Below are 22,277 nucleotides of genomic sequence, written 5' to 3' on the forward strand. Positions count from 1 at the left end.
ATTCAACAATTTTGGTTTGTCTGCATGTTTAACAGATTCCGTTTGGTTCCAGTTCCACACACTTTATCCTCATCACCTGGAGCTACTAAATTATTTGGAGAATATGTAGGCAAGTTCATTAATTGTTATGTATACTAATAATCTGTTAAAACATCTGATAAAAGTGAAACCGTTGAATTGTTAAGCTGTTGAAACGTCACAAACACTGTAAATAGTCTATAGTCTGATGCATGTGGATTTATTTTGTCTTAGGTCAGTACATAGGGAAACCAGCACCGAAGGTGATAATAATAAAACATTTTATTTTGTATAGCACTTTTCTAAATACTCAAAGACACTTTACAAGGAGAGAGAAAGCAACAATGAAAACATGTCGTGAATAAAAATAGAAACAACTTTAAAAAGAGGAAATACAATGTCAGTAGAATCGTGGGTATTTCAACAAACAGGGCTGCCCAGTTAGCACGATAAACCTTTAACAGAACCATTAAATTATTATTAGTCATTTCAACTGGAACATCGGTACTTAGTTTGCGTTCCCTCTGCATTCACAACTTTTTTTTTTTCTCCTTTTCTTTATCTGGCCAACGCTTTACGCTTTACGCCTGCTTATTGAAACACCCCCAAGGTAGGCGTGAACTCAATCCATCCTGGGAGCAGTGAGACACAGGCGTGACGTGAAGCTTCTACAGGAAAAGCAAGACTGGAGGGCGGGGGGGAAAGGGGGTGGGGCTCCAGAGCCGCAGACACATTTTGGCCCTTGTAGTTTTCGGGAGGCAGCCATGTTGACGCCACATAACCTGGAAACATGGCTGCCGCTAAGTCACCTGTGGTCACGTGATGCTGGGTGTGTCCAGATGGTGGCGATGGAGGGCTCCGTTGCATTGTTACAGTCCAAACACAGCTCCGGGTGAGAGATGATAATAATTACACAGCACTTGTAAAGTTCAAAGTGCTTTCAAATAAACGAGGAACAAACACGTTAACAGTAACAAAAGGGAAGAAGACGAGTACTGTTCCAGTGTCCGCTCGACTGCCAGAACCACAACGGCAACAAGGAGCCAATCGGTGAAATGCGGGTTTAGAAAAAACGAGCTGTGAGTTATGTTAAAAGAAGGTGACATGGCACCTGTGGCACCCGGACTATCCTCGTCTCATCGGCAGCTCCGGCCGGGGGAACGCGGCGCCCTTTGCACCAGCAGGGCTTTTGGGCTTGGAGCTCATTGGACCGGGCCTCCAGAACCTGTCGGCCAAACTGAACTGAGAACCGTTTCATGGAACTGCATGGAGAAGAACAGGGGTGCTATGAACCAGAGAGAGAGCAGTAACGGTAAGTAGTAGGGCCAACGACACCTCCCGACACTCAATATACGTATTGTCCATTCTGGAGCGGGATGAAGGAGGTCAATGAAATAAAACATTTAGAGAAAAGACAGTTCACAGTTCCCCGTTCCTTTCCAGCGTTTTACAAAAACGGTGGGGCGGGGCAGGGTGCTGGTGGTGCTGGTGGTCTAAAAACATAAAAACAGTCTGAAGGGAGAATTACGTCGTTTGCTTCAACAGCAATCTCACAAGCCAGATTCTATTAGTCTGATGACTACTAGACTCTGGGGGCGACAGCCGGTATTTCTGGTGTCACCAGAAAACCCGAAATGAGGACCACTTTTATGGGTTAGGGTGAAAATCAACAGTCACCATTTGTGAAGATTATCTTGCTGAACACAAAGTTCACCGTTTCATAAACTTTTGTTAACCACAGGTTGAGTATAGGCCTAAAAACAGGTGTAAAAACCTGCATCTTGTATTTCATATATATACATACATATACACAGAAGCGTCATGCCCATTGTAACTGAGGGGGCAATTGCCCCCTCAGATTTTTGAGGGGATTTTTTTTAAAATAAATATAGGCTATAATATTATAGGCTGTGTGTGGTAGTTGAAACATAGTTTCAAGTTGACGTTTATTTATGTTTGTAGTTCAAACAAAAACATAGATACTGTATAAGCTACATACAGTACAACACAAAAGGCTGTTATTTACCCTTTGTCACCACCTGGTGAGTAAATATATGTAACTAAAACCATTAAAATTGACAACCGGTCCGCAACTTTTTTCCATGTATCTACCGGTCCTTGGCACAAAAAAGGTTGGGAAGGAACCCCTGCTCTAGAGCAGTGGTTCTCAAATGGGGGTCCGCGGACCCCCAGGGGTACCCCCTGGCCCCCCTGGACCCCCTGGCACTTTGCCAGGGGGTCCGCAAAAAGTTTTCAGGTAAATTTTTTTTTTTTTTTTTTTTAATAAAAAAAAAATGCTACATGTTACTTATTCCTTCTCAAACTACTTCCTACATGGTGCTAGTCTATCAAAATATCTTGGCTGTCATTGATTGTGTTGCATAGTGGTTTTCTGTACTGTTGACAAATTGTGATATTGTAAGTCGCTTTGGACAAAACAAAAGCGTCTGCTAAATGACGTAATGTAAATGTAATGCAAAAAAAAAATTATATATTTTTTTTTGCAAAATCTTCATAGTTCAACGAAAATAGTTTATGCTTTAAATCTAAAATGGTTCATGGATTACATTCGAATAACAAACCTATCAAATTAAAAGTCGAGCACGTTACCGTGGAAACAATTAAGCTTAGCCCAAAATCACAAATCAGAATGAGGGGGTCCCCGGTATATTTTCTATCTTGTAAGGGGTCCTTGGCTGAAAAACATTTGAGAACCTCTGCTCTAGAGGACACTAGATGAGACTAATGGAAGAGAAAAGATTTCTACCTTCTGAAAAGGCAATACCAGCCAAAATAAACATTGTGTTACATTGCTTTGAAATGTGTGGTCTCCCTTTTTTGTCAAGTCCATTGAGCCTGGGCAGTGGCAATGTACTTAGTCTGGTGATTATGGATCTTTCCAGGAGGCTGAGAGCATTTTAGAAAATAGCCTTAGGGTTACACCTGCTCAGTCTGTTAATTTAAATTTAAAAATCTTTTGGGGGGCCGAGAGTCAGAGTTCGCCCCCTCAGATTGCTGGCTTGCATGACGCCCCTGCATATACATATATATATACTGATTAATCGATGACCAATTAATTAAGGAAATTTATTAAAATTTGCATCCCTAAATCGGACTGTAAACAATGGCGGAAGAATACCTGAAACCTCGAAATATCGACCGTCGCCCCCAGTCTACCCAGTCTCTGGGTTAGAGTCTTTCAGTCTCTGGGTTAGAGTCTTTCAGTCTCTGGGTTGAGTCTTTCAGTCTCTGGGTTGAGTCTATACGTCTCTGGGTTAGAGTCTATACGTCTCTGGGTTAGAGTCTATCAGTCTCTGGGTTAGAGTCTATCAGTCTCTGGGTTGAGTCTTTCAGTCTCTGGGTTGAGTCTATACGTCTCTGGGTTAGAGTCTATACGTCTCTGGGTTGAGTCTATCAGTCTCTGGGTTGAGTCTTTCAGTCTCTGGGTTGAGTCTATACGTCTCTGGGTTAGAGTCTATACGTCTCTGGGTTGAGTCTATCAGTCTCTGGGTTAGAGTCTATCAGTCTCTGGGTTGAGTCTATCAGTCTCTGGGTTAGAGTCTATCAGTCTCTGGGTTGAGTCTTTCAGTCTCTGGGTTGAGTCTATACGTCTCTGGGTTAGAGTCTATACGTCTCTGGGTTAGAGTCTATACGTCTCTGGGTTAGAGTCTATACGTCTCTGGGTTAGAGTCTATACGTCTCTGGGTTAGAGTCTATACGTCTCTGGGTTAGGAGATTGCTTTGACTGAAGCTCTGCGGCACGCGGGACCTCCTCGTCGTTGGGAAAGCGGCTCAACGTTCTCTCTCTCAGAAAATAGCCTTTTATTTCTGTCAACATATAGAAAAGGGGGGAGACTATTTATTATGGGAAAGATAGATGCTTTCTTAACTAGAGAGAGGGGAGGGGGGATAAATTCTCAGTGGAAGGACAGGTTAGGGAGGGACAGACATTTTAACTTATATCCAGTACATGGCATAGATCATACATGAGGGGTCAAGGCAACACATTTTTTTAACCTAACTACTCAGTAATCAATCTCAACTAGTTCTTCTCAACGGTGCCCTCCCCCCATTGCCAAACACAACTTCCAGAGGGGCGGGGCATTTGTCCAGCACCGAGCGGAGGCAGTCAGTGGGCGAAAACCTTGAGCCTCGCCGCCGGATCGGTGGAACGGGGAGGAGGGGCCTGTCGAAGGGGGGGAGGAGGGGCGGGGGCGGGGCTGGGTGGACGTGATGTGGAGGGCGGGGCGGCTGGTCCCTGCGTCTCATTGGTTGTAGAGGGAGCGCTGCTCCCAGGGCATGGCCTGGATGGTGCGCGGCACGGGGGAAGGCTTGAGCGTGGGCGCGCCGTTCGGGTGGAGGGTGTGGCCGATGGGGTTGATGGTGGTGAGGGGCCGCTGGGGGGCCAGAGAGAAAGCGTCCTGGTGCTTCGGCTGTGTGTGCGGGCGGGGGGGAGGGGGGGGGGGGGGGTGGAAAGAGAGAGAGGAGAAGGAGAGCAAACGGTCAGTGGAGTGAACGGTCAGATAAAATAACACGTTGGCATCATGAGGTGCAGGTGGAGGAGGCAGACAGAGCAGCAGTGAACAGCACAGTAGGCAACAGCAGAGACACACAGACAAACAGAATGTTAAAAAACTGTAGCTGGGCTGATTTCTCACACACTTTTAACACGTTCACTGCCAATGACGTGTTGATACGTCAAAAAAAATCCAACGGTTGACTGCCAATGACGTGTTGATACGTAAAAAAAAAAAAAAAAAAAAAAATTTGACGGTGGGACATTGATCTAACCCTTTTACATCTCTTATATAAATATTGAAGCCACCGAACGTGTACAACCCATTCCACCGACCCACTAAGTGGCGACAGTGCTCTCCAGACTAGAAAAAGCCGAGCCAAAACTGCAGGGGAACGCGCGATGAAACCATTCTCATACTGTAAAATGGATTGGCGAAAACGCTTTCGCTTTCGCGCTGATTGCTGGCGGTGGGGGATTGCAAATTTGCATAATAGATTATGGGTGCAACACACCTTGAAACACGCAGCATAAATAAGACCAGAATCGCAAAAGAAACCCCGTTTCTTGGGGTTTCTCAACCGAAACCCCAAGAAACGAGCGAGCCCATCCTCGCCCAGCGGCCGCCAGCAGACAGGAGCAGCAGCAGCAGAAACAAGCTTGTGACACGCCCGCTGCAGCCAAGAAGAACACACACGGAGGGAGGAGTTTGAAGTAGAGGGGGGTTTCCTGCTGTTATGGAGGAAATTACTGTTCAAAACTATTGTTTAGATGTCTGACGTCTTACTGATGCCAAAAATGAATGGTTAAAGTGACTGTTCTATCGAATTTCACAAAAAGCTATTTATCTCAGCTTAAATTTTCAGACGCTGAAACCATGCTGTATTCAAGTGCTAATGCCTACATAAATACTAACTCTACAAACTAACTCTTTTAGACAGAGAAAGCACACATTCTATTAGTTCTTTTGAGATATTTTGTGTTCACAAAATCTTAGCAGAAAAGAATCCTCGGGTCTTGAAAGATGAGCCAGAATCCTCAAAAAAAACCTCTGGCAGAAGCTACCTACAGTAAAAAAAAAATGGCTGGCAGTGAATGTGTTAAAGGAACAGCTCACCATAAAATCCAAAATACATATATTCCCTCTCACCTGCAGTGCTATTTATCCATCTATATCGTTTTGTGTTAGTTGCCTGAGTTTTGGAGATATCGGCCGCAGAGTTTCTGCCTTCTCTCCAATACAATGGAACTGGATGGCACTCGGCTTGTGGTGCTCAAAGTGCCAAATAAATACATCTGATCAACTCAACAGCAATGTCTCTTTCCAGAAATCATGACCCGGTTACTCAAGATAATCCACAGACCTTGTTATGAGCAGTTTCATAGAGGAACTATTTTCCGAACTACACCCGCTAGCTGCTATAGCTAGTTCCTGCAAAAGAAAATAGTTCCTACATGAAACTGCTCACAACAAAGTCTGTGCATTATCTTGAGTAACCGGGTCATGATTTCTGGAAAGAGACATTGCTGTTGGGTTTTTCTAATGTCTTTTGAGAGGAAAAATATGTATTTTGGATTTTAGGGTGAGCTGTCCCTTTAAGGTTTTTATGAAGTGAATTTAAGACTTGCTTTGATTCACCTATATTGAAGACTTTTACAATGCCTTGAGATAATAAGCTAATATGTAAAGAGATTAACTCTTTCAGAGACACCCTGCTTGATGATTTGAGGAATACAATAATTTCATCACAGTTCCAAGCTTCTTACGTTAACATGTTTGACTATTCTCAACCCCAGCAGGTACACTAAAATGACAAGCTGTTTCAATATTGCCATGGTATGATTAGATGTGATTATGTTCAGATGTGTTTCATGTGCAACACAAGTTGAGTGAATGATGAGTGTGAAAGTCTGAAAGCCAGCAGCACCAAGTCAGCAGCGTTACACCGTCTCAAGTGATCAGTGTTAGAGGGTTCCCTCTAGCGCAAAGAGAAAAACTGAAAATCAAAGAGAAGACAGTCGGTGTTAAAAGACAACAAATTGTGTGTGTTTTTGTGTCGGGCACACGAGCAGGTTGTTAGTATCTTTACTAATTATCCTTGAAACCAGTGGGTGGCATTACCGGAAAAGCTAACAAGCTAGCTTGTGTTAATAAAAATACTAACAATCCTAACAAGCCGTTATTTGGAAAATATTGAAGTAGAGAATTGTGTTTGTGTGTCCACCAGGCAGCTCCTAGCTAGTAGCAGCAACAGACGCTTGGGTACTGGTCTTCAAACGAGATTGAAGCATGACTTTTGCTTCGGTGAAATATTTTTCACTTATGGTGCTAAAAACTAGGGATGCACCGATTGCCATTTTCTTGGCCGATTCCGATTTCCGATTTTTGAATAGTCTGACTTGCCGATACCGATTTTTGCCGATTCCGATTTTTCTTTCTAAAAACAACAATTGACAGCTTACACAAACGTTTTTGTAACTTTGTTTAAAAATTAAGATTCATAGAACAATTCTTACATCTAATGGGGATCCAAATAAACAAATAAACAATTCTTATCATTTGCATGAAGTAGGACCTTCTCACTCAAACACTCAAAATAAAAGTGTTCCAGGTTAGGCTACTGGACAGAGCTTTTTTGTGCAAATACAATGAATACAAAAATTAAATTAAATCCAATAGCCTATATCCCACAGCTATCATGCATTTACTTTTCCAAAAGAAAACAGGTGCAACAGAACATCAAAATGATCCATGGACAAGGAGTTTATAGACTGGCTCCAGACCAGTCCTCTTGAGTAGAGGGGAAATGAGTTTATGAGTTACAGTAACGATGTTCAGTCTGAATATCAGGCGGAGTTTACACACAGTCCGAAGTTTGGTATGCGTATTTTTATCTGCCATCCGAAAAAATATGTCACGCACAGAAAACGTTGCACACTTGTGAGTCCGATGCATTTTTATTATTATGTCCGTCGTTCTCATGTCGTTCTATTTGCAATACGAAACAAATAGTCTCTGCTGTATCCACGTCACGTTACAACATGACTTGACAGGCTGAGGCAGCAGCGCTGATGTGGAATGGAAAAGCAGGTCGGGGAATGGTTATCATACTGGACACAATGCTCGCGTTCACCTCGCCAAGCCGGCTGTGCGCGGTGGCGGGTTGCTGGAGCACCGCTTCCCGGGGAGAGAGAGCAGAGAGAGAGGGGCCAGTGAGGTGAAGCGAGCCGCTCAGACTGGACTCCAGCCGAGCGGGACTTGGCCGCATCTCTCTCTCCACGGCTTATTTTCGACTTGCATGTGTGACAAACTGCGAGCTTTGTCTACATCACTGACGGTGAAAAAAATCCACAACGAGGAAGGTATGCTGGCGTGTGTGGTGTGGTGGCTGGGTGCCTGTCTCGGTGCTTTGGGGTGCGCGCACGTCACGTGAAAATCGGCTCACAGAATCGGCTATTTAGAGTGACCGGAACAGATCACCGATCGAGGCCGATCACGTGAAAATCGGCCATTTCCGGTCACGTGCCGATCGATCGGTGCATCCCTACTAAAAACGTACTGGTCGTGCAGTGGATAGCACAGAACTCTATCTGTTCCATTCAAAACAAGGTTCAACAAGGTTTTCTTGGAAGTTTTTCGTTGTACGCATTGAGGGTCTAAAGGCAAATGTATGGTTAGTTACTGCGGTGTGTCCGGTGTTCATGGTAAGACCGTTCTCTCCAGAGGCACAGCATTTCAGCAGCGCAGTGTTCACAGTGAGCTGTCAGTTTGCGCGAGTGGAATACTTCCCTAGTAACCAAATAACGTCGCAACCATTAACCAATCATATCCTCAGAACTGACTGTGGCGTTTTGCGGAGGCCTCCGCAGCTCCGCAGAGTTTCATCTTTTGAGAGGAGTGCAGAGCTCGGTGTAGACCCTCCACAGACCCCCTGCGCTCGCCAAACAGATGAGGTAAGTTGTGGACCAGTGATGTCACTGCATCATGACTCACGAGTAGCTGGTCCACAACTGAACTCAGTTAACTGTCAAACTAAATGAATGCCTGCAAAACTGTTTACAGTTTTCAGATATGTGTGAGAGATCATGTGCAAAATAAACCAGCATTGTTTTCTCAAGTTCTCCTTTAAGGTTGGAGGTGTCAGTTAGGCTATGTGGAATAGGTCGGCTGTTATGTCTTGATCAAATCTGCTTTTGTGCTCTTCCTGATGTTTTTCTCCATCATTCTGTTCTGTTCTCGACTGTTGATCTGATCACTTATATACAGTAGTTAGGCTCATCCTCTGTACAGGTTCTGCTGCGAGGAGCGCCCCCTGGTGGACACACAAAGTAAGAGTTAAAGAAGCGAGAGAGGAGTCTCTCTGTTTGTGATGTTAGTAGCCAGACAGGGAGAGGAGGCAGCCAGCCAGCGGATAGCAGGCGCCAGGCGGCGGGCGAGTGAGCGGCGGTTCTCTCTCCTACCATGGGGGGCAGTATGGTGCCAGTCAGCCTAGAGTATGGCGAGCCCATGTCCTTTACCTCAGGAACCACCAGGGGCTGCAGCAGGGAGTAGGAGGTGGCCGAGACGTTGGAAGAGGAGGCGTGCTTGTTGGAGGAGGAGCTCCTCTGGGAGGAGGCGGAGCTGGAGCGGCCCTGCTGGCACAGAGAAAACCCCAGCTGTTAACAGCAGGACATGTTTATAAGTCATCTCCCCCAAACAATATACACATCTTGTAACAATTACAACACACACACACACACACACACACACACACACACACACACACACACACACACACACACACACACACACAACAAATGTCCACAGATAATCAAATAATGATACTCTAAAGGAAAAAGATGACTTAAAAAATAAATAAGTTTTAGTGCACTTAACAGCAGCATTTATCAGCAGACAACAGCATCACTTCATTTCTAAGATAATGATTTTTTAACACTTTCATAAATAAAATAAAAAATAAATAATGTAGTGAACACTACTGTTATTTTTTTCAAGTCAACATTTCAAAAATAAAGTGGAGTTGACATCAACTAGTCACGGGGTGCAGTGCGTCTAAATTTAGGACTGACACGGCCATTATTCATAAGAGTTTCTCCTAAGGGTGCTTTCTCACTGGCGCCCTGGTACCGTTCCCGAGCACACTTGTCCCCAAATTGACCCCAGTTTCGGAACATTTGACGAGTGTGAACGTTACGTTGCGTTCCGTTCTGCGCCCGGGCGCAGAACGGGGGAACTGTGACAGGATCCACCTGAAAAGGTGGTCTGGGGAGCGCTTTGGCGTGCCCGGGCACGGAAAACTTGCAAGTATGAAAGCCAACCGTTCCGAACCACACAACAACACATGGGCGAGGTTAAACTCCAGGCATAGTTGATGACGCAAGTGCACTCTGTTCTGTTTCCGAGCGCGGAAGAAATATTGTAATGTGAAAGCTGACCAGCGGGGGAGAGGGGAGGGGGGGGGGGATCGTTCCCGGGTGCAGAACGGAACGGAACGAAAGCAATCGTTCCCAATGAGAAAGCAGCCTAAATCAGAAAGAGCTACTTGTAGCCATAGGGGACATTCACACCCAAAGCGCTTTTGGAGCCGCCAGCGTCTTTCTGCAATTCATTCTCTATGTAAGGACGTGCTAAATGTGCTCCTCTTTTAATGAACACACCTGGCGTTTCAGCGTTGGTGGCGTCTGTTGTTTTTGGAGGAGCGCTGTGGGCGTTTTAAAGCTGAAAAAAGTTGAACATTAGAGGAAAAGCGCCCTGATCGTCTTTTTCACTCCTCCTACCTTTTCGCCTCCCGAGGGATCCTCGACCTCCGCTGCTGCCAGAATTGGCAATAATGTGTCTTTCATGTTGACAGTGAACAACATCAAACAGACAAAACTAGCTGGCTACTGTCCATGTGGTCGTTGTGTTCTGATCTGTACTGAACTACAGGGGGAAACAAAACGGAGTACAAAAAAACCGCTCCGTGCGCTGTGTTTTGTGCACAATGGAAGCGCTCTTAACACATTGAATGCCAGCCATGTTTTCATTCCTGTAGGTAAGTTGTGCCAGGGGTGTTTTTGACGATTCTGGCTCATTTTAGAAACAGCCGAGGATTCTTTTCTGTTAAGAATTCATGAACACCAATCATCTAAAAATAACTAATAGAATGTGTGCTTTCTCTGTCTAAAAGAGTTAGTTTGCAGAGTTAGTAGTTATGTAGATATTAGCCGTTGAGTACAGCATGGTTTCAGCGTCTGGAAATTTATTCAGAGATAAATGGCTTTTTGTGAAACAGTCACTTTAACCATTCATTTTTGGCATCAGTAAGACCGTCAGACATTCTAAACAATAGTTTTGAACAGTAATTTCCTCCATAACAACAGGAAACACCCCTCTCATTCAAACTCCTCCCTCCGTGTGTCTTCTCCTCCTTCCTCCTGGCTGTACAGCGGGCGTGTCAGAAGCGCTTTTGCTGCTGCCTGCCTGTGTGCCTGCCTGCCTGCTTGCCTGCGTGCAGACGCTCCTTGTGCGAGTCAAGATGGGCCGGGGAATGCGTGGGCGATGGGCAGATGTTGATTCTGGCCTTTCTGAGGTGTTTCAAAGTGTGTTTCACCTATGATCTATTTTGCAAATCGCTCTCCGCTCTCTGTGTGCTGCTGCCGGTGCGCGGCCGCTCTCAGGCAAGACACTGGATTACTGTAAAATCGCCACGGCATTTCCTTGAACGGCTTGGTCCCGCGGCAGTTTTTTCTTTGATTTCGGTCGTCTGGGGGAGCACTGTCAACACTTAGTGGGTCGGTAAAATAGATTATACACATTATCTTGCTCCAATAGTGATCTCGAAGATGTAAAAGTTGTTGATTGATGTACCACCGTCAAAAAAAAAAAAATGTTTATGTAAGACGAGTAAACTCGGCTCTGGCACTTAAGCGTTGGATTATGTAAGACGAATTATTTCGGCTATGGCACTTAAGGTGTTAACATGATTTTCATAGCGTTTGGACTGAAAAAAAACGCTTTTGGTGTGAATGTCCCCTTGAGATGTTTTGTGTCTATGGCCCCTGGTATAACTATCTCACCACTATAACAAGGCAGCCGGCGGCGCACAATTGAGCGCAAAGCTAGAAATAAGTGCGCGACATTTCTAGTAATAATAATATAATAGCAACAAAAACAACATAAAACCAAGTCACAAGTCTTTCCGACTGCTCTTCCCTACCTGGTGGGGGTCAGGGACGGGTTGGCTGGGCATGGGGGAGACGCAGTGGGAGGGCAGAGCTTCCTGCTGGGGGTGTCCACCGTACTGCTGTTGCATCATGGTAGAAGAGACGTTAGCGTTGTTCTGGTGCTGCTGCTGCTGCTGCTGCTGTTGTTGCTGCTGCTGCTGCTGCTGCTGCTTCTGACGGCGAGGATTGTTGGAGAAATTACGACGACTGCCAGGCTGCCAGGAGGAGGGAAGGTGGTCAGGAGAGGGAGACAGAGAGACGTTTTACTATTAGTTTCATTGCCATTAGGGGCCTTTTTCCACAGCTGCCATTTTGTGTCTAAAAGGCAGGGTAAAAAAACAGCTGCAACCAAAACAGCAATGAGGGCCCCTGCACTTGAACATCTACCGTAAATTGATTGGAAGTTGGAAACCCTCGTTAATGTTTTGGTTGCACCTGTGTTTACCCTGGCAATTAAGACACACAATGGCTGCTGTGAAAAAGGTCTATTCCCTTTGTGGATATAGTGTCACGTTGATGCCAGTGATGCATGCTGAGTGGAACTTGGAAGAGCGACAAGGTGAAATAAAAGAAAGAGAGATGCAGGGTTTCTTCCTACACATTTTCCATTTCAAAATTCCAGACTTTTCCAGACTCAAATTTCCAGACTTCTCATTTGAATTTTCACACCATAATTTCACATCTCACTACAAAATAGCTCGATGTTTATTATGTAAACGTGGAACATTGTTTAGTGTCAGTAACGCATCATGTCACTGGGTGGCCCTGCTTGTTTATACTGAGACTGAGTTACAGAAACAGGTTGAGTAACTACTCGCAGTCTATCACCAGACAAGTACCGGTAGCTCGTCTCTTCAGTAACGATTTGGTACGTGTTATTATAGTGCCGTAGAGACCACTAGGGGTGCACTGATCAGGGTTTTTTCCACCGATCGCCGATGAGAAATATCTGTCCGATACCGATGACTAGGGATGTTTGATATTGGCTTTTTTACCGATATCCGATAATGTCCAACTCTTAATTTCCGATACCGATATCAACCGATACCGATATAAGCTGGCTTTTTTTTCACCAAAATTTCAGGTAACTAGTTACATAATGTAGCTTAATGTAGTTGAAGAGTTTAATATATAATATGCATGTTGTGTTAAAGTTGTAAGTGTTATTGGGGCAGTGGTGGCCCAACGGTTAGAGAAGCAAGCTTGTGACCAGAAGGTCGTCGGTTCAATCCCCGGGACCGGCAGGATAAATCTGGGTGGGGAAAGTGAGAAGGCAGCGGTTGCCCCTCCCTCATTACCACCACTGAGGTGCCCTTGAGCAAGGCCCTTAACCCCAACTGCTCCAGTGGAGCTGATCAGTGGCCAGCAGATCACACTGTGGTTGTACTGGTCAGCTTCCAGGTATGAATGTGTGCGTGAATGTGAACAGGGCACTCCTGAAAAAGAGAGCATTGCTCTCAGTGAGACTCGCCCTGGATAAAAAAAAAGAAAAAGAATAATAATAATAATAATATCGGCATGAAAACCGATAGATATTTTCCGATATAAATTTTTTATGCTAATATCGGCCGATAATATCGGACATCCCTACCGATGACCATGCCAATTTTTTAAAACAGCTGTAGCAGTCTATAATTATCGCTTTACCAGTTTGCATTTTATATAGGCCTACATTTCATCCATCAAATTGAAAGTATGCACTGCCACAAATGATAACAGTAACACTGACAATAACAACCATCAAATACTAATGGTAATACTAAAGTGAACTAATAAAAACTCAAACTACAGATATTAGCTAATACAATACTAACAGGGAGAGAGAGAGTGAGAGAGAGTTATGGAGGATTGAAGGGCTTCATTTTGTTTTTGTTTTTATATTTGCAGTGTCACACACGGTTGGCTCGAGTCGGCCTTGTCGGCAGCTTTTCCGGGCCGTCGGTGAGAGAAATCACTCTGATTGGCTGGTCAGCTGGTAGAGAGATCACCGATTGGCTGGTCAGCTGGTAGAGAGATCACTGATTGGCTGGTCAGCTGGTAGAGAGATCACTGATTGGCTGGTCAGCTGGTAGAGAGATCACTCTGATTGGCTGGTCAGCTGGTAGAGAGATCACTCTGATTGGCTGGTCAGCTGGTAGAGAGATCACTCTGATTGGCTGGTCAGCTGGTAGAGAGATCACTCTGATTGGCTGGTCAGCTGGCAGCGAAGCAGTGCTGGAGAAGAGAGGCCTCGACGTCATCTTCCTCTGATCATTCCAATATAAGGAATATTTTCACAACGACAACGTGGCTTCAGAAAAGCCCCTTTGAGCCACGATTTCACCCATTTAGTGCGGTTTCTCCTTATGTTTCCGCCTCCGCCTTTTCCTTCCTTCCACAAGCAAAAGACCTATTCTCTATTGGAAGTAGCTATATTAAAAAAGCGTGTAAGTGGTGAGCAAAATGGCAGGCAGGTCTCACACAGGCACAGAACGCACAGCGTGCTAGCTGACCGTCTCACAGAGGCACAGAACGCACAGCGTGCTAGCTGACCGTCTCACACAGGCACAGAACGCACAGCGTGCTAGCTGACCGTCTCACACAGGCACAGAACGCACAGCGTGCTAGCTGACCGTCTCACATAGGCACAGAACGCACAGCGTGCTAGCTGACCGTCTCACACAGGCACAGAACGCACAGCGTGCTAGCTGACCATCTCACACAGGCACAGAACGCACAGCGTGCTAGCTGACCGTCTCACACAGGCACAGAACGCACAGCGTGCTAGCTGACCGTCTCACACAGGCACAGAACGCACAGCGTGCTAGCTAAACATCTCACACAGGCACAGAACGCACAGCGTGCTAGCTGACCATCACAGGCACAGAACATACAGCGTGCTAGCTGACCATCACAGGCACAGAACGCACAGCGTGCTAGCTGACCATCTCACACAGGCACAGAACGCACAGCGTGCTAGCTGACCGTCACAGGCACAGAACGCAGAGCGTGCTAGCTGACCGTCTCACACAGGCACAGAACGCACGGCGTGCTAGCTGACAGTCACAGGCACAGAACGCACAGCGTGCTAGCTGACAGTCACAGGCACAGAACGCACAGCGTGCTAGCTGACCGTCACACACAGGCACAGAACGCACAGCGTGCTAGCTGACAGTCACAGGCACAGAACGCACAGCGTGCTAGCTGACCGTCACACACAGGCACAGAACGCACAGCGTGCTAGCTGACCATCTCACACAGGCACAGAACGCACAGCGTGCTAGCTGACAGTCACAGGCACAGAACGCACAGCGTGCTAGCTGACAGTCACAGGCACAGAACGCACAGCGTGCTAGCTGACAGTCACAGGCACAGAACGCACAGCGTGCTAGCTGACCGTCTCACACAGGCACAGAACGTACAGCGTGCTAGCTGACCGTCACAGGCACAGAACGCACAGCGTGCTAGCTGACCGTCACAGGCACAGAACGCACGGCGTGCTAGCTGACCGTCTCACACAGGCACAGAACGCACGGCGTGCTAGCTGACCGTCACAGGCACAGAACGCACGGCGTGCTAGCTGACCGTCACAGGCACAGAACGCACAGCGTGCTAGCTGACCGTCTCACACAGGCACAGAACGCACGGCGTGCTAGCTCACAGTCACAGGCACAGAACGCACGGCGTGCTAGCTCACAGTCACAGAACGTACAGCGTGCTAGCTGACCGTCTCACACAGGCACAGAACGCACAGCGTGCTAGCTGACCGTCTCACACAGGCACAGAACGCACAGCGTGCTAGCTGACCGTCTCACACAGGCACAGAACGCACAGCGTGCTAGCTGACCGTCTCACACAGGCACAGAACGCACAGCGTGCTAGCTGACCGTCTCACACAGGCACAGAACGCACAGCGTGCTAGCTGACCGTCACAGGCACAGAACGCACGGCGTGCTAGCTGACCGTCTCACACAGGCACAGAACGCACAGCGTGCTAGCTGACAGTCACAGGCACAGAACGCACGGCGTGCTAGCTGACCGTCACAGGCACAGAACGCACAGCGTGCTAGCTGACCGTCACAGGCACAGAACGCACAGCGTGCTAGCTGACCGTCACAGGCACAGAACGCACAGCGTGCTAGCTGACCGTCACAGGCACAGAACGCACAGCGTGCTAGCTGACCGTCACAGGCACAGAACGCACAGCGTGCTAGCTGACCGTCACAGGCACAGAACGCACAGCGTGCTAGCTGACCGTCACAGGCACAGAACGCACAGCGTGCTAGCTGACCGTCACAGGCACAGAACGCACAGCGTGCTAGCTGACCGTCACAGGCACAGAACGCACAGCGTGCTAGCTGACCGTCACAGGCACAGAACGCACAGCGTGCTAGCTGACCGTCACAGGCACAGAACGCACAGCGTGCTAGCTGACCGTCACAGGCACAGAACGCACGGCGTGCTAGCTGACCGTCTCACACAGGCACAGAACGCACAGCGTGCTAGCTGACCGTCACAGGCACAGAACGCACGGCGTGCTAGCTGACCGTCTCACACAGGCACAGAACGCACAGCGTGCTAGCTGACAGTCACAGGCACAGAACGCACGGCGTGCTAGCTGACCGTCACAGGCACAGAACGCACAGCGTGCTAGCTGACCGTCACAGGCACAGAACGCACAGCGTGCTAGCTGACCGTCACAGGCACAGAACGCACAGCGTGCTAGCTGACCGCCGGCTCGAGTATTTGCGGTGTGTTCAAGTGAAAAAGGCGACATCACAGTCTGCCTTCATTGCCACTAGCTCTTTGGAGTGGGGTAGATTGTGTTCCAGTCTTAAAGGAACACTCCGCTGATTTTCAACCAGCTTTGTATCGTTACATCAGTAGTTTATATCAGAAAACTGTCAACCGCTTTGAAGTCATTCATTTAGTTTGACTGTTAGTGAATGTGCATGAATGAATTTTCACTAACAGTCAAACTAAATGAATGTGCATTCATTAGGGGTGTGCCGATTAATCGTTTTTTTAGATGCATCGCGATGAGTCACGTGACGATTAAAATCGATTCACAATGTTCGATTATCGATTTGCAAAAAATTGTTTTTTTTTTGTTTTTTTTGCAATTATTTTTTTGCTTTATTTGCAAAAAATACGGTATTTCGCCCGGAAAGCAGTTCCTTAACTGTAAAACGAGACCAAAACCGAAGTACTGGAAACTGGAATCACTGAAGAAAGCATGCAGGGTGGCTGTAACATGTGATGCGTGGACTTCAGTCGCAACTGAAGATAATGGAGGTACATTTGTTTGTTTACTTTAATTAATGGATACTGACAAATATATCTTGCTTAAAAAAAATCCTGTTTGGTGAAAAAGATGCATCGAAAATCGTCATTACGGTAATCGTAATAATCGTTTAATAATCGAATCGTAGCACCCTTAATCGTAATCGAATCGAATCGTGAGGTGCCTAAGGTGGCACACCCCTAGCATTCATGCACAAAATGAATGTGCATGAATGACATCACTGGTCCACAATGTAACTCAAATCAACTGAATAACAGTCAAACTAAATGAATGACTTCAAAACTGTTGTTTTCTGATATACTTGTAATGATACAAAGCTGGTTGAAAATGGGTGGAGTGTTTTTTTAAAGATGAGCTGAACCCCCCATTTTCTTTTTCTTTTTTTGGTTCACATACCTGGGTATTGAGTGCACCTATTTAATAATGTATGCAAAAACAAATCACAAAAATCTAATTTATTTCGTTTTTCAGGATTTCATTCATAACCGTAATCTACAGTATGGTGACATCAGCTAGTACTATCAAAATGTCTACCCCATTTCAACCAATCACGACATGGCAGCTGTCAATCAAGCTTCATTTCGAGGAGAAAATTCTGCAGGCAGATGGCCGTCTAGTGGCTGCAAGCTGGCAGAATGTATAGCCCATAAGCTAACTAGCCCATAAGCTAACTCATAACTTGGCCAATAAGTATGTAAGATACAAAATAGAGCATAAGAGCAAACGGTAACGTCTTCATTTGATGTAGAATGCATAGGGCATGTAACTGGTTCGTTAAAACTCGCATTCCAGAAATACTGTATTTACCGCGGCTACTCGACGCTCCAAGCCGGCAGGCAGCACTCATGCCTCGGCTCCACACGGAAGCAGCTGGCTGCCTGGTTTTCTCCAGGATCCCACTCGCCTAGCGCCACAAGAACATGCTCGATTTGGGGGCAGAACACGGCAGGATTGGCCAATGCCAACCCCCCTTTCATCTCAGGCAATTTCCGTTGTCAGTCTGGTGTGTCACGTGATCCTCTCTGAGATCATGTGATGTGTCACGTGATCCTCTCTGAGATCATGTGGTCTTTGAAACATGCCCACATTACAGCTGGCAGCCGGCTCCAAACACTATATTTTCATTATCAATCAATCTGTTGATTATCTCCTCAACTAATCGATAAGTCGGTGAAAAATGTGGATCATCTGTTCCACGAGGCCCAAGATGACATCCTCAAATGTCTTCTTTTGTCCTGACCGACAGCCCACGACCCAAAGAGAACCAGCTTACTGTCATGGACGACTGAAGAAATCAGAACATATTCACATTTAAGGAGCTGTATCGAGAGAATTTTAGTTCTTGTCTTGTCTAATCCTTTACACTCTAAAGGATTATTGATGATTAGACAAAACAGTTGGTGTTGATCATTGCCGCTCTGCTTGTATGATCAATTCTTTCTTTCTTTCTTTCTGAATTTTATATTTTAGAATACAGAATTGGGGCAATAGTCTGGAAACTGAAATATTTTTCCATATTGTCTTTTCTTTTTTCCATACTTATCCAGGCCTGGAAATTACTAAAATTGTATTCCATACATTTCCATACTTTGTAGGAACCCTGGAGAGAGGGGAGAAAGGTGACAGATGGATGGCAATGATGAACGGATTTTTTGTTAACCGATGACTGAAAGTCTCTGATGCTATTCAGTGTCTATTTCTACCACTTCTATTTGTGAAGTGTGGCTGACAAAGCAGTTGAGCTTTGGGAAACGGAAGACTCACTGCCTTATCTGACATCCAACCTTCTATTGTTGCCATGGGGATGGAGTGGGGAAGTTGTATGTACACATGCACACGCACACACAGCCACACAAACATTGATTCTACCAAACGCCATTCCCTAATCCCTAACATCACATCTGTAGGACTACTGTTAACCTTAACTAACCTTAACTTACCCTAACCTACTCTTAACCTTAACATCAACCTTCTCCTCCCTCAACCCTGACAACTACATTATGTCTAACGGTGTTTATTCTAACGTGAACCTTAACTCAACTGAATCATACCCTTAATCTCTCATCTTAACTTTAACCTAAACCTCCTGCATCATCTCAACCCCGTCTGTGGGAGGAGCTAACCCACCCTCAACCTAAACCTCCTGCCTCATCTCAACCCCGTCTGTGGGAGGAGCTAACCCAACCTCAACTCCAATAAGTGTTTATTCCTTGTAAAGAAAAACTGGCAAAGATGTCCTCAAAAATGCAAAATGTCCCATATTTTCTTGTGTGGATTTTTAGAAGTAAATTCTACGGTGAGTCAAACGTCCTGGCAGGCTGGAACCCATCATCAGTGTGTGTTTGTCTAAATGTTAGATCCAGGCTCACACTGGCTCATATCTAAATGTTAGATCCAGGCTCACACTGGCTCATATCTAAATGTTAGATCCAGGCTCACACTGGCTCATATCCACAGATGTCACCAGTGCTTGTAGATGAAAACGCCAGTAGAGCTCAGCAGTCATGTGACGCGTCTTGCCCCAGAAGTGAATTGTCCATTCATTTTCTCCATAGACATTTAGAAAAGTCCTTATATAACAAGTTTTAAGGCTTGAACCAAGACTAAAAGGAAGAATAAAAGAATAAAAGAGAAAAAAAAGAAAAAGAAAAAAAACAATCTTTTTTCCTGCATGTATTTGTTGTTTTTGCTGAAGGTGAACTGTTTTATGGTCACTCATGATTCTCTGGAAGACTGGTTGTCTTGGTTCAAGCCTTCAAAACTCGTTATAGAAGGATTTTTCGAAATGTCTATGGAGAAAATGAATGGAGAATTCACTTATGGGGCAAGACATGTCACATGACTGCTGATCTCTATAGTAAAACTTGGCAATGAGGAAAAAGATATGGCAACAAAGACGTTTGATTGTCAAATCCAAGACCAAGGATTTGTTTGACTTCAGTGGAAGTCTGTAGATAAACCAGTCTTTGGTGTTTTTATTCATTCGGATGGAAAACTCTCCTGTGTAAAACTGGCCCTTACTCACAGCTACAGCTAAATCTGCTGGCTCTCGCTCGCCCTCTCTCTCTCTCTCACAACACGACACACACACACGGCCACGCTCGCGCTCATACACACACCCCGACGGCCACGCCCACGCCCGCCTCACACCAACCTGGTTTTTGGCCACGGCGCTGCAGCGGTGCTGGGCCAGGTCCAGCATGGTTCTGTAGCTCTTAAAGCAGGACGGGCAGGTGAACCGGTTCTTAGTATGAACCAACCCCACGCGCACACAGACACACACAGATATATACACACACACATACATTTGCATTACTATTTGCAAATTGCACTTTTGCATTCCACCAGATTATATTTATTCCCTGACCTCTAGGCCCTGACCCTGTCCCTAAACTTGGCCTAACCCTGTTCTAAGCCTAAACCTTTGTTCACACCATAGGCAGAACTGACGCATAACCGTTCACACCAGACACTCTCCTTTCATCAGCGCAGGGCCCGGAGCTGATCCACTGGGCCCCTCCCCCCCTCCTCCCCCCCTCCATTCACTTCATGCATGGCAGCTTCACGCGTCACGCTTGGAAAATAGGACTGGATCCTGAACGATTGCTTGAGCAAGGCGTGAGCGTGGCTTCAGCGTGACGCGCGCGCGGGTGGTGTGAACGAACAGCCTCGCCTGTTAACAAAGGAGGCCTAAATGAAAGTTGTGGGTTGAGCGTAGGTTGAGCGTAGGTTGAGCTAAATTAAATTGTGGGTTCAGCGTAGGTTGATCTTAGGTTGAGCGTTGCTTCGGCGTATGGTGTGAACGGCCACTAACTCCACAACACTGTTTCACTGTTGGAAGATTAGCAAAAAATGTCCTCACAAACTTGAGGGAGACTTTTTGGTCCTAGAGAGGATAGAGGTAAAGTATGAGAAATAATATTAAGAAACATGCACACATTTACTAACCCACAATACCCCTAAACAATACATACACAGACAGACACGCACACACACACACACAGATCCACTCACTACCCAGTACCAGTAGTAGACCAATTTACTTTACAATTTAATTTAAGACCAGCAACAGCAGAGATTTAGCAGCATTTGACTGGCTGGGTCTGGTGTTAGCTTTACAACACACCTATCCACAAACACAAACACATACACAAACACATACACTAGTGCTGCACGATTAATCTACCGTAATCACAATCGCGATGTCAGCACATGCGATTACATAACCACAAAAGTGTGCGATTATTATTATTATTTTCACGTCATTTTGAGTGTGTGTGTGTGTGCCTCTAAACGTTACACGCGACGCAGCAAACACACGTTTCTCTGCCATCACACTGGGCATCAACACTAGCGGGAGACTTTATTTTTTGTAAAGATCATTTTATTTCAAATTGTTTTATTTATTTCGTTTTAATATATTTTAAATTGTAATATAGTTCATGTATTTTAGTCTGTGATACGTGAAACCGTGGTATTTTTGTCCAAGGTCATACTGTCAAAAACTCATGCCGGCACATCCCTAGATACCATTTGTTTATTATATCGCAATCACAATCACAAATCGCAATATTGTCCACCATAATCGCTAGGGATGCACGATAATTATCGGACCGATAAATTATCGGCCGATATGGCCATTTTGCGTTATTATTTATTATTCCGATAATGGCATTTTTCCGATAAAGTATCAGCCGATAATAATCATGCTTTATTTTTTGCCTCGGAAGCTGAGCTTTTGTTGTCGCACATTCGTGACATCACAGCTGCGACGGAAACATGGCTGCATGTGTTGCTGTTTTTCAGTTTCAGAATGATCAGAAAGCTACTGTAATTTGCAATCCATGTCCCACACAGGTTCCGAGAGGAGGGGAAACCTCTAAGCTGACATTACGTTAAACCAAAGCTGGCGATGATGCAGCGGATATGTTTGTTGTTTTTGTTAGTGAGTTTTGTTATCATTAGCTCGTAGCACGGCCTACTCTGCAGGCTCGTCCGCTTGGCAGACAAACTGTGACATTTACAGTCTGTGGCTTGTGATCAAACAGCCCCGCAAAAGCACTTAATACACAGAGCTGGCGTAAACTTATAGAAACTAATGGAAACCCCCTTTACCCGAAATGAAACATCCAGGGATTGTGTATTTAACTCCCAAAAAAACCACTCGCTAATGTTAAGCTAACCGCACTAGTTAGCATTAGCTGCTGGACAGAGCCATCTAACAGAGCCAATAATGAAAACAAAGGCGCAGTC

At 45.7% G+C, this 22,277-nt stretch overlaps 1 protein-coding gene across 1 annotated transcript in view; it reads right to left on the reverse strand.

The window, feature by feature from the left end:
• Positions 1-282: 282 nt before the first annotated feature.
• Positions 283-22,277, reverse strand: part of LOC310788111 (uncharacterized protein) — a gene marked incomplete at its 5' end in the record, with an annotated part of 31,437 nt that continues 9,442 nt past the window's right edge. The window contains 3 exons of the mRNA XM_083649613.1: positions 283-4,451; positions 8,996-9,166; positions 11,734-11,955. Coding sequence (XP_083505739.1) covers positions 4,284-4,451; positions 8,996-9,166; positions 11,734-11,955 — 561 coding nt within the window. The 3' untranslated portion in view covers positions 283-4,283. The remainder of the gene's footprint in view (positions 4,452-8,995; positions 9,167-11,733; positions 11,956-22,277) is intronic.

This window comes from Poromitra crassiceps (genome assembly GCF_964638095.1).
Source record: "Poromitra crassiceps genome assembly, chromosome: 13".
NCBI lineage: Eukaryota > Metazoa > Chordata > Actinopteri > Beryciformes > Melamphaidae > Poromitra > Poromitra crassiceps.